This window comes from Lactuca saligna, chromosome 9, assembly GCF_052625555.1.
Source record: "Lactuca saligna cultivar CGN05327 chromosome 9, ASM5262555v1, whole genome shotgun sequence".
NCBI lineage: Eukaryota > Viridiplantae > Streptophyta > Magnoliopsida > Asterales > Asteraceae > Lactuca > Lactuca saligna.
Window position 1 is genome coordinate 17,340,985 of NC_136425.1, and position 14,016 is coordinate 17,355,000.

At 32.4% G+C, this 14,016-nt stretch overlaps 2 protein-coding genes across 10 annotated transcripts; one reads left to right on the plus strand and one right to left on the minus strand.

The window, feature by feature from the left end:
- The first annotated feature begins 300 nt into the window (after window positions 1–300).
- LOC145017800 (uncharacterized) lies at window positions 301–3,900 on the plus strand. Of its 8 annotated transcripts, none has more exons than XM_078975753.1 (9): window positions 303–753; window positions 863–1,154; window positions 1,399–1,521; window positions 1,620–2,368; window positions 2,465–2,589; window positions 2,699–2,870; window positions 2,979–3,055; window positions 3,421–3,545; window positions 3,635–3,900. In XM_078975753.1, exons 2-4 carry the CDS (start codon window positions 1,072–1,074, stop codon window positions 1,750–1,752), a joined length of 339 nt encoding a protein of 112 aa, XP_078831879.1. In that variant the 5' UTR covers window positions 303–753; window positions 863–1,071; the 3' UTR covers window positions 1,753–2,368; window positions 2,465–2,589; window positions 2,699–2,870; window positions 2,979–3,055; window positions 3,421–3,545; window positions 3,635–3,900. The 8 variants fall into 8 exon arrangements, 7 of the variants coding, with proteins under 7 accessions (XP_078831879.1, XP_078831882.1, XP_078831880.1 ...); XM_078975756.1 differs by having other exon boundaries at window positions 2,468–2,589; XM_078975754.1 differs by having other exon boundaries at window positions 303–548; window positions 675–753; window positions 1,620–2,589.
- Window positions 3,901–12,158: 8,258 nt separating this feature from the next.
- LOC145014223 (uncharacterized) lies at window positions 12,159–13,952 on the minus strand. 2 transcript variants are annotated; one of them, XM_078972597.1, is made up of 3 exons: window positions 13,744–13,952; window positions 12,906–12,954; window positions 12,159–12,770 (listed from the first exon to the last, which is right to left on the minus strand). In XM_078972597.1, the coding sequence occupies exons 2-3, from the start codon at window positions 12,935–12,937 to the stop codon at window positions 12,320–12,322; spliced, it is 483 nt and encodes a 160-aa protein (XP_078828723.1). In that variant the 5' UTR covers window positions 12,938–12,954; window positions 13,744–13,952; the 3' UTR covers window positions 12,159–12,319. The 2 variants fall into 2 exon arrangements, with proteins under 2 accessions (XP_078828723.1, XP_078828722.1); XM_078972596.1 differs by having other exon boundaries at window positions 12,159–12,765; window positions 13,744–13,951.
- Between the last annotated feature and the right edge of the window lie 64 nt (window positions 13,953–14,016).

Sequence of the window (14,016 nt, forward strand, 5' to 3'; positions counted from 1 at the left end):
TAGAACACTATGGAAGACACAAGAATGTCTATACTTATCTAGGACATTATAGAACATTCTAGAAACATATAAAAGCTTGTAACAGATATAGAATATGGTAGATAATTCTAGAATAGCCATGAATGTATGTAGATCTAGAAACTTCCTATAAGGAGGTGGAAACACCTATAAATAGGTGTGGAGCTCATTTGCTCCAAATAATCCAACATCTAAGTATCCAAAAGAAAGCCTCAAAGAAAGAAAAGTGTCTAGTAGTCTCTCAAAGTGTAAAGTTCTTCTTAAGTGTCTTAATAAAAGTCTTATTGTTTCCCGCACTAAGAGTCGTGTTCAACATCACCGCCATCAGCCACAACCACAAACTCCATAGATGACTTTGAAGAACCAAAGGAGTCAAAGAAGTCCGTTATGTACACCAAGGTTTTCATCATTCTTCTTGCTCTCCTTCTACCACGTCCCTGCACCTTCTCCTTCCACCATCAGCTTCTGATTTCAAACGAGACCCAGCTCGATTACACTCTGATTTTGATCCGATGGTTCGATAATATCAGGTCATGATGGAATACGACGACAAGTGACCTCTTCTTCGTTTTTTTACTTTTTTTTATAATCACAAAGTGCAGCCACTGTTTGATAACATTTCCAAAGCTTTGTAAACTTATTATTCATTCTTTCAGACATTTGAGGATTACATGCAGTGATTAAGGCCTACAGCATCAACCTGAGACATTTCTCCACAAAAGGATTCTTAGACAAGTATGAGCCTGAGAGAGTACTTCATTAACCTGTTATCTTATGTGCACAATGTTAAACATATGATTTTTTTTAATCTATACTATTTGCCCTAATTTCAATTGGTTGGCAGTTGGAACCGAGGAGGCTTTCACTACCACCGCCCACCACCATATACGCTGCAGCACCCCTGATGTTGTACTCAAATTTGAAGGGTAGTTTGACTATGCACCCTAACTGGTCGCTGAAATGCTTGAACCATGGTACCTGAGAACTACAACGATTCACATATAATTGTCCTTTGTTTAACTTATCAAGCTATGAAAAACTATAATTACGGTGATGACCCTTTACCTGCTTCCTGTGGAATTAGTATTGAGAAACAACTTGCTTAAGTTGAGGGTCGTGTTCTTGAGGCACCAAAGGTTTGTGTGATAAGATAGGGCTATTTCTGTAATTTCATATTAGGTTTCTTTTCAATTTAAAATAACCACAACCATCTCCAGTAATGAATTTACATGTATTTAGGCACTTATATGTTCGAACAAACAAAGGATCATAAGATCACTAACTACCTCTTGATGTTACATTGGAGTTTTAATCAGATTGTGTTGTTAAAACTATTGACTCCATTAATGGAACTGAAAGTTTTTTACATTTATTTTGCAGCAGTTTAGCAAGGATTCTAGAAATCTCATCACCTTCTTTTAATTTTGCTAATAACGTATTATATCAAAGATGGATTCGGATTGAAGTTGAGGTTTCTGTTAATGACTTCCCTTATTATTTAAGGTTTTATACTCAATGACTGTTTCTCATGCTATTAAAGGATCTGACCATGTTTTTCTTATGTATCTGACAATTTTATGTCTTTTCCATTTTTTTTGTAGGGACAACACAAAAATAGTTCTTATTGCAGCTTCTTATATACATTTGAAGCATAAAGACCAACTTATATATGTTTCTGAACTACCAATTGTCAATCCTAGGATCTTGCTTTCTGGTCCTGCATGTATTTCTTAAATTATGCTTCTTCATCTTCATCTTGATTACTTATTTCTTTATTATAGCTTCGACAAATGTTTTAGAAAACAAATTTGAATGGAACATGTGGCCCATGTTTCACGTGTTAAATCCTTTTTACAATCTTTCTGTAAATAATTTCAAAACTACTATACTCTGGTAAATATTTTTTTTAATTTACAATATCTTGGTAAAAAACTCCATTATTTGTCTAATAATTGGAAGACTTTGCTAAATTTAAGCTGTTTATAGTATCAATATGTTTATTTGGTTATGAAAAGAATGTTATGTGTTACTGCCACTGAAGAAGCAATACAGCAGGTATGCATTTGTATGAATTTAAAAATTCTATTTTTTTGTCTTATGTTTCTTTTATCAAGTGCATTTGGAATATTTTATTTTGGTTGAAAAGAGTAGGCTTAATGATCTTAAATCCTAATAATCTTTCGTAATTAATGAGACAAGAGTTATATTGTGAGGAAATAGTTCTCCATGAAATTTAAAATGTGAATACGACATTGGCTTAATGGCTATTTTATTGATGCGGGTTGAACTAAAAAACATCATTTCATTTTAGGTTTCACGTCTTCCCAGTTATGTAGGTATCACAAGATTTGTAAGGCTATTTTTAATCTCGATTTTTATTTAGACATAGACAAAAATTTGGAAATTAAATTTAAGAATTTAATTTTTCTTACTTTTTTATTGATAGAAGATAGTGAGTTATAAGATGTAAGTAGTCTGACTCTGATGGGGAGGATGAAAGAGAATGGGTTGGTGAAATGGGAAAACCAATCACGCAAAAGTTCAACTATGTCTTCTCAAGTCCTCATGATGGTATGTGTGATTGAATGAAAATTATGTTGTTTGTGGATGACATATAAATTCATTTTAGTTTCATGGATTCAATCTTTTTTTACTTTAATTTATTTTGAATTTATTGCAGACCACTCATGTTGTTGCACATTATGATCAAACAACTTATCTCTATCACATTGTGTTAGAATGGAATGCAAATCCAAATATTCCAAATAATGACTTTTAGGAAATTAATCATAACAAGACAACAAATAATCTACAACATAGACATATATCTGTGGGTTTAAGCCACATGAAAGGTATGTCAACCACATATTAATGAATTTTGGTGCTTATCTATAATATTTCATTTTTTTTCCCTCCATTAAAAAAAATTATCAATCTGTGTTTTTGTTTTTGACAAACAGACGTGACCAACAACTATACAGCTCCTGCACTCAAATATGTCAGTTTAGTCATTCGTGCCATTGGATTCTGTAAATAGGTCTGAATGCAAAGTTTTAAAAAAATAAAATGCAAAGTTTCTTGGGTAATCAGTTCTATAAACAGTCCATGCATACTGTTTTTTATAGTTAGAAGTTTTTGATTCTAACGGTTTTGGACCAAACTGCCCCTGCATATTGTTTTTATAGTTAAAAAAAAATTGATTTTAAGATTTTTGGACTAAAAAAATTTGACCGGTCAAATGTTTATTTAGCTGAAATCACCATGAAAAACAAATCCACATAACTCACATTATGTTTCCGTGCAGAAGATGAGGTTGATTTTTGTATTTATATTTTTCATGTTAATCGTAATACCATGTATTGACAAAATATTTGGTTTCTCATTTTTATAAAAAAAAAATAGATTTTTTAGGTCGTAGACAAGGAGCAAAGAAAAAGAGACGCTGAAAAGATGGAAATGCAACGAAATCATTGGAGAATAGAGCATTTGGTTCAAAAAGAGATGAAGATTAAATGTAGTGGATGAAGGTCTTTTTTCTATTCGTTTAATAAATTATTTTTAAATCACTTTAAAACTTATTTTCGGTGTTGATAATTTTTTTTTTGTTGGAAACTAGCATATGGCATGGTGATGATGATGGATGTATTCTAAGAAAATATTAAGAGACATTGAAGATTGGTTCTCTGTATCTTTCTTGGTAGGGCCACTTCTGGATGGTAAAGTGAGAATTGAAATTGCAACTGTATGTGTTTGCAACCATGGCAGTGTTATTCATTTAATTTGATGTTGCATATGCACTGAATGTTGGATTGGATTCAAGATTGGTATCTCACTCAACCAAAATCATTATTAAAGAGACCAGGGGCATTTCGGTGGTAACAACTTTTTTTTTTCCAGTTTTTGGATCCCATTACCAATTAATCAACCGAACAAAAAATCTCACATCTAACCCCGCGTCACTCACCTAGTTTTATATAAATCTTTCTTGATTCTAAATAAATTCTTTGATAAAACAAAAAAATAATAATAATAAGCAGATTAATAAGTTAAATGAAACATTCCAAAAATACGATCCAAAAATTTAGCTTTTAAATCGTTATTAAAACCATAAATATCATCATAGTATAAAATCATAACCATGTATCTCGAAATATCATAATATCTGTCAACATATGAAAATCTCATATCAAATATCAGAGTAAATCTTCCAGGCTAGAAAATTGTGGTGTGTGTCATGCGATCATCCCGAGCCCTTCCATTTGCTAACTGAAGTACCTAAAACCAAACTGAAAACTGTAAGCATGAAGCTTAGTGAGCTCCCCCAAACTACCACATATCATACACATATATCATATAACAGATAACACAACTATGGGACACCGCCCAGTTGCATCGAGACGAACCCGACATCAGCTTATCCGGCATTGGACTCTTGCCCGACATCGGGCTCACCCCAACATCAGACCGCGTCTAGCATCGGGCTTGCCCCGGCACATACACATCATATCATATATCATAAACACATGACATAAGCATATAACATGTGACATAACTTTGGGACACCACCCAACTGCATCAGGCCGAACCCGGCATCGGTTTACCCGACATTGGACTCCTGCCCGGCATCAGGCTTGCCCCAACATCAGGCTTACCCTGACATACACACAACATATCATATATCATAAACACATAACATAAGCATATAACATACATCGGGCTTACCCTGACTTCGGACCGAAGCGGAGAACACATAACAATTAACATATAAGCTAACATGCATCGAGCTTGCCCCGGCATCGAACCTAGGCCTGGAACACATAACACATAACATGCATGAATCACAAAGACATCAAGCATACATATACACTTCTCGAGACCGCCCCGACATCGAACTGAAATCTGGAACACATAATCTGCATCGGGCTACCCTCGGCATCGAACCGAAGTCCGGCATACGCTAACATACATAAACGGTCGGCATTGGTTCCTTAGACTCGTTCCTACTGGAGGAAAACTCACCCCACACTGCTGAAGTCCCGCTGAAAAAACCCTAGCTGTTGGATGACAGATTCTCGAATCTGTCAACATCAAAATAACACCCAATTAATAATTGGGTCCTCAACACATTTCCATAAATCCATGCTTGGGGTAAAAGACTACTTTACCCCTAACTTAGCTTGACTCAAGACCAAGGCCCAATCCGAAGGCCCAAAGGTCTAATAATGAACCAAGGCCCAACTATGGCCCAATTTTCCAAAATTGGGCCCAAACCTCTACATGGTATTGCCTTAAGGCCCAACCATTTATTCTTGGTCCAACACTTGACATTCTGATGGTCCAATATCTCATAATCATCAATGCCTAAAATATAGCCCATTTATAGCCCAATTTTCCAAATTAGGCCCAAACCTTTCCAATGGGCCTTATCCTTAAGCTCAACCTAAGTGTTCTAGTCCATTTACTTGTTAATAGTTAGCCCATCCAGAGTCCATACATCTAGGCCCAACAAAAATTCCCAACTCTAAACCCAACACAATTAGGGTATTCACATGAAATGATGATTTGGGTTAAGTGTTTCTCACTTAACCCATTAAGTACTTAACCCGTTAAGTCCATCACTCTACTAGATAAATCATATGGTGTGATTGGGTGTAATTCACAATTTCATTCCGATGGCCCAAACATGGGTCCCGATAAGTCCAAGGCCCATATATCCAAAATTAGGGTTATCTAAACCCTAATTTGGGTTTTCAACCCAATCCCAACCCAATAGGCCCAAAAACTAAATCCTTAGATCCATTAGGGTTTCATTAGGCCTATTAGGGTTTCACTAGGCTCATTAGGGTTTCGCTAGTCGGGCACCACCCACTACCACCTCGGGTAGTGGTAGTCAGCGGCGGATCACAACGGTGGCCACCACCTCGCGGTGGTGGTTAGGGTTCTAGTCCGATTAAGTCCAAACATCACAAAAGCAAACTAATCACAAGTTAAAGCACACTACCATCCAACACGGCGGATGATGGCGGCAGCCACCACCCTACGGTGGTGGTTTTGAGTTTCTTTATATTATTCTACTTTCTAATTACATTTTACAATGCTTTAACCCAACAAAATAAACACACACTAAATAGATAAACACACACAACAACCCTTGTGGTGGCCGACGGTGGCACATGGTGGCAGCCACCACCTCACGGCGGTGGTAGTGGCTTTTCCGGCCAAATAAACACCCACACACCTCTCCACTGAAATAAACACACACATACATGCTTCTGATTGCAAGGTGGACCCAGCCATCAACCTAGCGGCATACGGCGGCGACAGAAACGGGAAGGCGACGATGACAGCCACCACCTCACGGTGGTAGCGGTGGTTTGTTTCTTAATTCACTGCCCAGCAACACGTCGCACACGTAAGAGACGTGAAAGACCATCCTTCAGCCACCGACTTGGCGGTTGGCATCGTTGAAGTTATTTCGGGTTCCCGATGGCGCTACGATGGTGTACACCCTGTTCCGAATCGACTCCTAGTCTTGGGTTGTGGCCCAAATATCGGTCTATATAAGTATTAGGGCTTTTGAAAAGGTAGGATCTAGGCCCATTTAGGTGTTCACGGTCCATGAGGTGTTCACGGCCCACGAAGGGTTCACGACCCAGTGGGTGTTCTTGATGAATGAAGAACACCAGAAGATTCTAATCAAGTTTTTAAGAATATTCAAAGGTTTTTCGGATGGGTGTTCTTCGCGTGTCTTCGTGAAAACTAGTGAAATTAATGGGTTTCAGCCTAGTATAAGAAGATTGAAGGATGTTCTTGAAGTGATAATAAGATCAAGAAATGGTACCTGTTAGATCTTATGAAGAACTAGTGATTATCACTTGAATATGATGAGAAAGGATGAATTTAGCATGTTATTGAGGAGAGAGGTTGTTCTTGGTTGATGATACTTGAGAGAAAAAGGTTGGAATTGTGTTTGAAAGTGTAGAAATAAAGTAAAAGTTGGTTGAAATCTATATATATGCGAGGGTTCACGGTCCGAAGGGGTTTACGGCCTTGAACCTCGTTTGCTGTCCGAAGGCGATTATGGTCGAGAAAGCATTCACGGTCCGAGGGTTTGAGACCCTCGTTCACGGCCGAAACCTGAGCTTGTTCTCGGTTGCGATCACGGCTACGAGGCTGCTGTCTGAAAGGAAAGAAATAATGGTTTTCGGGCTGCTTGTTTTCACCTCATAAACATATAACACCTTGAATACAAGGTGTAAATATTTTTGTACACATTTAGTCTTTATTATTATTATTTTTTTGTGCAAAATAAGTCATTTTTTGTACTTATAAATGATTTCTTTATGTTTTTATCACGAAATCTTACGTGAAACATTAATTAATGAGGTGTATGAGGTTTTTGATGTTTATATCCATCATGATCTCGACGACTTGGTTGCTTAGATCATGTTTTCTGAACGTCATAACTTTTTCATACGATCTCGGATTTTAACGATTTTTATATCCAAGTGTTTGTATTTTAGTCTACTACAAATTTCATTTAGATTACTATCATTAAAAATAATATATTTTTACTTATGATTTTTATATCCATACGTGGGGCGGCTTTAGCATTGTCCTGATGTTGCACCGACAACCTGTTTTTTCTGTATGCAGTAGAAAAATTTTCGATTTTTTTTTGTTTATACCTATTTTTCATGTATCGGCAACACCTACTATGTATTTCTGCGTCTGCCCCTGTCCATACGTTTTTTATGAATGCATATATGAATATTTTTTTTATAAAATCATAAGTAAAATTATATTACATTTTAACGGGAGTAATCTTAATAAAAGTTCTAGTAGACTCAAAAAATGAACACGTGGATATAAAGATCATTAAAATCTGATATCGTATGAAGAAGTTACGATGTTCAAAATACAAGACCTGAGCCAAACCACAAGACCTACGCAACCAAGCATTCGAGATTACGTTGGACATAAACATCAACCCCCCCAAACACTTTATCAATGATTGTCTCACGTAAGATGTCGTTAGAAAAACCTAAAGAAATCATTCATAAGTACTCAATGAGTACAAAAAAGATCTTATTTTGAAACAAAAAAAAATGTTAAGGACTAAATATATACAAAAATATTAAGGATTAAATGTGTACAAAATGAAAAATATATTACCCTATTAAGTTATTTTTCCCGGCTAACTTGGAGCACCCGGTCATAATGACTGAATGTGTACAGTTTAACAAGTTGAAAGGGTAAATGTGGACGGAAAAAAAACTCATTGACCAAATGTGTACAAATCGAAAAATACATTACCTTTTAAGTCATTATCCCTTATCCGGTAATAATAAGAGGAATAACTATTATCTGATACAACTCAATATTTAAATATATAAAAAGTATATATGTATTAAAAATAATATAATTCAATGTGTATAAAATAATTAATGCTTACTTATCAATAGATATGATTGAGGAATTAAACAATTGAAGGTGGCACACAGATACACACATGCAATTTGTCAAATCACGCATTAATCTTAACTATTGATTAATTTGGTTATTATTAATCACACACAATTTGTACACAATTTTGTAGAGGTGGTATTCAAATACAAAAGTTATATGTTTTATTTTATTATTATAAGATTTGAAAATCTTACAAACATTGGTTATCAATTAATCACTAATCACTTCTAGAAACTAATTATATAAAAAAAAAACTATATGTTTTATTTGGTTATCAATTAATTGTCTCTAGAAACTAATTATAAAAAAAAAACTATATGTTTTATTTGTTGTAACCTGAAGAAGAATATATATATATATATATAGATTTTATGGAAAACAAAAAAACCCTAAAAATCATAAAAATACATAAAAAAAAAATACTTAGAGATCACAAAACTTTTTTTTGAATTTTTTTTTATAAGACATCGCAACTTTTTATTAAAATTTTGCTGAAAAAAAAATCAGTTTTTTTTAATAAATTCTTTTTTTCAAAAAAAAATTTCAGCGAATTTATTTAAAAACCTGCACTTTTTGCATAAAAAATGTCAAAAAAAAGTTTTGTGATCTCTAAGTATTTTTTTATACATTTTTATGATTTTTAGGGTTTTTTTTTTGTTTTCCAAATAACCATTCCCTATATATATATATATATATATATATATATATATATATATATATATATATATATATATATATATATATATATATATATATATATATATATATATATATAATGATTTCTTGATTTTTTTTAAAAGCTTTTAAAAAAAATTATCGAAATCATAAGTTTTTTGGAAACCTACACTGTACAACGATTTAATGCACAATTTGTTATAACCAGTAAACACTTGTATATATTGTTGATTCAGTGATTTTTTTGGAAAAAAAATACGGTGTACAATCAGTTAATGTGCATTTTGTGCATGAAATGCTTGTGCACCGTATACTTTAACCCAAAACCGTAGTCTTTAAAAAAAACAAAAAAAACCTGTAGATTTAACCCAAAACCGTAGGCTACGGTTTGGGAAACCGTATTTTATGGAGAGAAAACTGTATATTTTTTATACCTTCAAAATGAATTTTTTTTATACTAAACATGAAAACAGTAGACGATTTGGTAAAATAGTAACCGAATCTAAATACCTACAGTTTCGTGGGATATTTTGAGACAATTCCTAATTTTTGGCTAAAAATTATTAATTACTTCCTTAATTCGGCTATATTAGTAATTACCCCAAAAAAATACCATTAACCATGACCATTACCAACACATACCAAAATGCATTAACCAATAGCAATGGTTATGCTTAGATTTTATCCAAGAAATGAACCAAACCGTCTATTCACACCCATATCGATCAATCATGAAATATATCAATTATCTCGGTACAAATTCCAATGGTAATATATAACTTTATGATTTTATGATAATCTCATTTCAAATTACTTCACCATAATTTTAGATTTTCGGTATTCAGAATTCATATATATATATATATATATATATATATATATATATATATATATATATATACTAGTCAACCAAAGTCAAACTTGGGTCAACTAAATCAACTTAAATCTTATTCTACCTTAAACGAGTTAGATTAAGGACTAAACGTGTATAAAATGAAAAATATATTACCCTATTAAGTTATTTTTACCGGGTAACCTGAAGTAGTCAGTCATAAGGATTGAATGTATACAATTTAACAAGTTGAAGGGGTAAATGTGGATGAAAAAAATTCAGTAATAAAATATGTACAAATCGAAAAATATAATCATTATCCCAACGGATAATCGTAAAATCTTTTCAGTCCCAGGATACTTCTCTACTATGATATTCCTAACTTCAATTTCTGTGATCAAAAGTGTACTTGTTTGGTTTTTTTTTTTGGTTATTTCCATACAAGTCCCTATATTTTGACTTTTTTTCTTTTTAGACCTAATTTTTTTTCTTTTCCGAAAAAAAATCAACTTTTATGTGTTACTTGTTATATTTTGTAGTTGTTTCCATTTTAGACCTAAAATGGTTTTTTTTTTCTTCAAAATAAACTCAACTTTAAAATTGACTACACCGAAAAAGAAAGTATACATATATACACAAAAAAATGTTATCTAATTTATTATATTTTGAGCGAATATAACCTAAAAGAAATGCAAAATTTTATTCTTGTCTAAAAGATATAATTAAATTTTATATTGGATATATATATATATATATATATATATATATATATATATATTATATCATTAAACTTGATATTTTGTTTATAGAAAATGTTATTATTACTGCTAATAAAAAGATTGATGTTAATTTGATATTTTTTGGTAACATGGATAATACATGGTTAAGAAGAATCTTTTAGTATAAGTATAATTTTTTTTATTTGTAGAAAAAAAAAATACCATATCATTTAACAAACTGTATACAAAATATTTTTTTTTAGTTTCTCCATTATACTTATTTGGTGAGTTTGGACATATTTCCCTCTCTCACTTTTCTATATTATTTTTTTGCCCGAATTTTTTAATTAATTTTTTTAGAACAGTGAACAAACGCATTCATTATCATACTCCTAAACCAAAGCCATAAAACATTTTGTAGCACTAGCCCATTATTAAATAATATGTTATAATTATATCAAATAAATACAAAAACATATTAATCATAAACATCCATATTAGTTTTGTTTAGATATATGAGATTCAAGTTTAAGACTTCCTTAAAAAAATGTTAACATCACATATGAATACATAAATCTATATTTTAGAAATGAAACCATTTGAGCAAAAGTTGAAATTCCAAATATAAAGAATGATACAATGGTTGACATTATTACCAATAGTTGGAATATCAAAATACAATGAATTTTGGAATGTGGTTGACATTCTAAAATTCATTATTACCAATAGTTGGAATTATTAGTTTATTACCAATAGTTGGAATGTGGTGAATGAGAAAAACGAACAAAACTATGATTTTTGCTGTAGAGAAAAGAAAATTTAATAGTTGACCTACTACCTCATTTTATTAATCTATCTTATCATTTTATTAATCTATCTTAAATATCAAAATACAATGGTTGACATTATTACCAATAGTTGGAATGTGGTGAATGAGCAAAACGAACAAAACTATGAATTTTACTGTAGAGAAAAGAAAATTTAATAGTTGACCTACTACCTCATTTTATTAATCTATCTTATGTATACATTGTGTTTAGATCAATACATAGTGTTTGTATATCACTGTTATTGATTCATAAGGATAATCATAATAATTACCTTTTAATTTGAAAGGATATAATCACGTTTTTATGCATGAACGAAGTTAAGTTTCATTAAATCGGTGTAGTTAAGTACTTTATACAACTAATGTTAAAGGTTGTAATCAATTTTAAAGTTGAGTTTATTTTGAAAAAAAAAAAAAAAAAAAAAAAAAACATTTTAGGTCTAAACTGGAAAAATGTACAAAGTTAAGGGTTATTATTAAATGAAAATACTTAATTACCTTTCGGTAACCTGCTAGGGTCTAAAATAATTAGTAATAGGTAAAAGTTGGGTTTTTTTCGGAAAAGAAAAAAAGATTTAGGTCTAAAAAGAAAAAAAATATATCAAAATATAGGGTGTTTATGGAAATAACCTTTTTTGTTTAAATCTTCTAAAAGAATAAAAATATTCCTAGTAGCTGATTAATCCAACTATTTTCAAGCAAACATCCGATACTTCCTTAAATTCCAATACATGCAATAAATTCTAATTTTGGATTTTTGGTTGGCTATCAAACAATCTATGGAGAAATGAATTTATCCATAAACAGCATCTTCATCTCTGGCCACGTAATGGGATCATTTTTATAGACTTTCTCGTTTAGCTTTTGAATATCTTGCCACCATTTGAAAGCCTCTCCTTCCTGTGGCAATGTGCTGACTACAAGTTCTACTTGTACTGGCCGTGCAACACAATAATACTCCAAATAGAATTCTATCTCCTTAACCCAATTGCAAAAGACATCAAGATTAAACTTGTCAGGGAATGTTGGTAGACATATGTTTGGGTCGTAAGGAGATGGCTTATCCTCTGCAGGAATCTCAACCACATTATCTTGTGTTGGTGCATATTTATTCAACTCCGCCTCGATATGTTTTAAGCGAGTGCCCAGATCTTCAAGCTTGTTTACCATGGGCCCAATACACCTATTTATTTCGTTGGCCAACGTATTCAAAGAAAAATTATCTACACTGAAAAATATATTCAATTAAATTCAAATTAAAAAAGATACACTTGATAACAAATATTAAATGCAAACTTATTATTCTCTAATGTCCATATTTTTAAAATTATGTCATTCAATAATAATAAAAATATCTAGTAACCTCGACTCAAGGTGTCCTTGATCTTCATCCATGTCTTGTGTCTCGTTCCCTGAATCAAAAAATTTAATGATTCAGTATAAAGGTTTATTATTTTTTTTTCCACACCATATTCTAAAGCCCAAAACCAATACAACTGCCTTGTGATATACATATATGCATAATTAATTCACCAAATCCGACTTAAAATTACCCAATCATTGTTAATTATTGATGCAGACTACATATGCTTATGCTTATTGTATGCATGTATTCATGTGCATAAACTGTTGTATTCGTACTTAAGTTGTTATAAACCGACAAAATACATATTACATGATTCTTTATGTAAGAAAACTAATGTGTTCCTACATTGATTATAGGAGCAAACATGTACAAAAGTCAAAGGTACAAAATGAGCTAAATAAAACAAATCAAGAGAGTTAAACAATTACAAACATACAGCAGATCCATGAATCACGCACATAAAACCATGGTAAAACAAATTTTACATTAATATTTGACGTTTCTTGTCCCCCTTCAAACAAAGCCAAACTAAGATGAAAATGAATCAACTTTGTAAAGGCATGTTATCCAATAGTCAACAGCTCCCACCAATTACGATTATCAGGGGGAAAAAATCGATCAATTTAAAACTTTTTTACGCCGCAAAATAAATAAACTTAGTTTCTTCAGAGTCTATGAACCATTGAAACTTATCAGAAAGAAAAAGAAAAACAGAAAACAAACCCTAGAAAATAACTAAACAAAACCATCGTCATCGAATTGGGATCGGGATCAGTATCAGAAATCCCACAGTAATGAAATTAGTAGACTCGGAAGATTGGGTTTTCACGATTACCGTTATTACGTGAAGAAATCGTCCCGTGATTTGCCGGCTTCTCCTCCGCCCTCTACGGTGTACCGGAACCCTAAGGTGGAGATGGATCAATTTGCGTAACATCAAACCCTAAACTTATCACCTGGGCCGTGGCCAATTGAACTGGGAAACAAATACCCAATCCACCAATCACATAAGTTCGACTGTGGGTTTTTTATTTGAGACGGCTATATTATCGGTCAATTCAATGATTTCAATCCATTGTGAGTTTATGTTCTAAAATCTAAATAAATT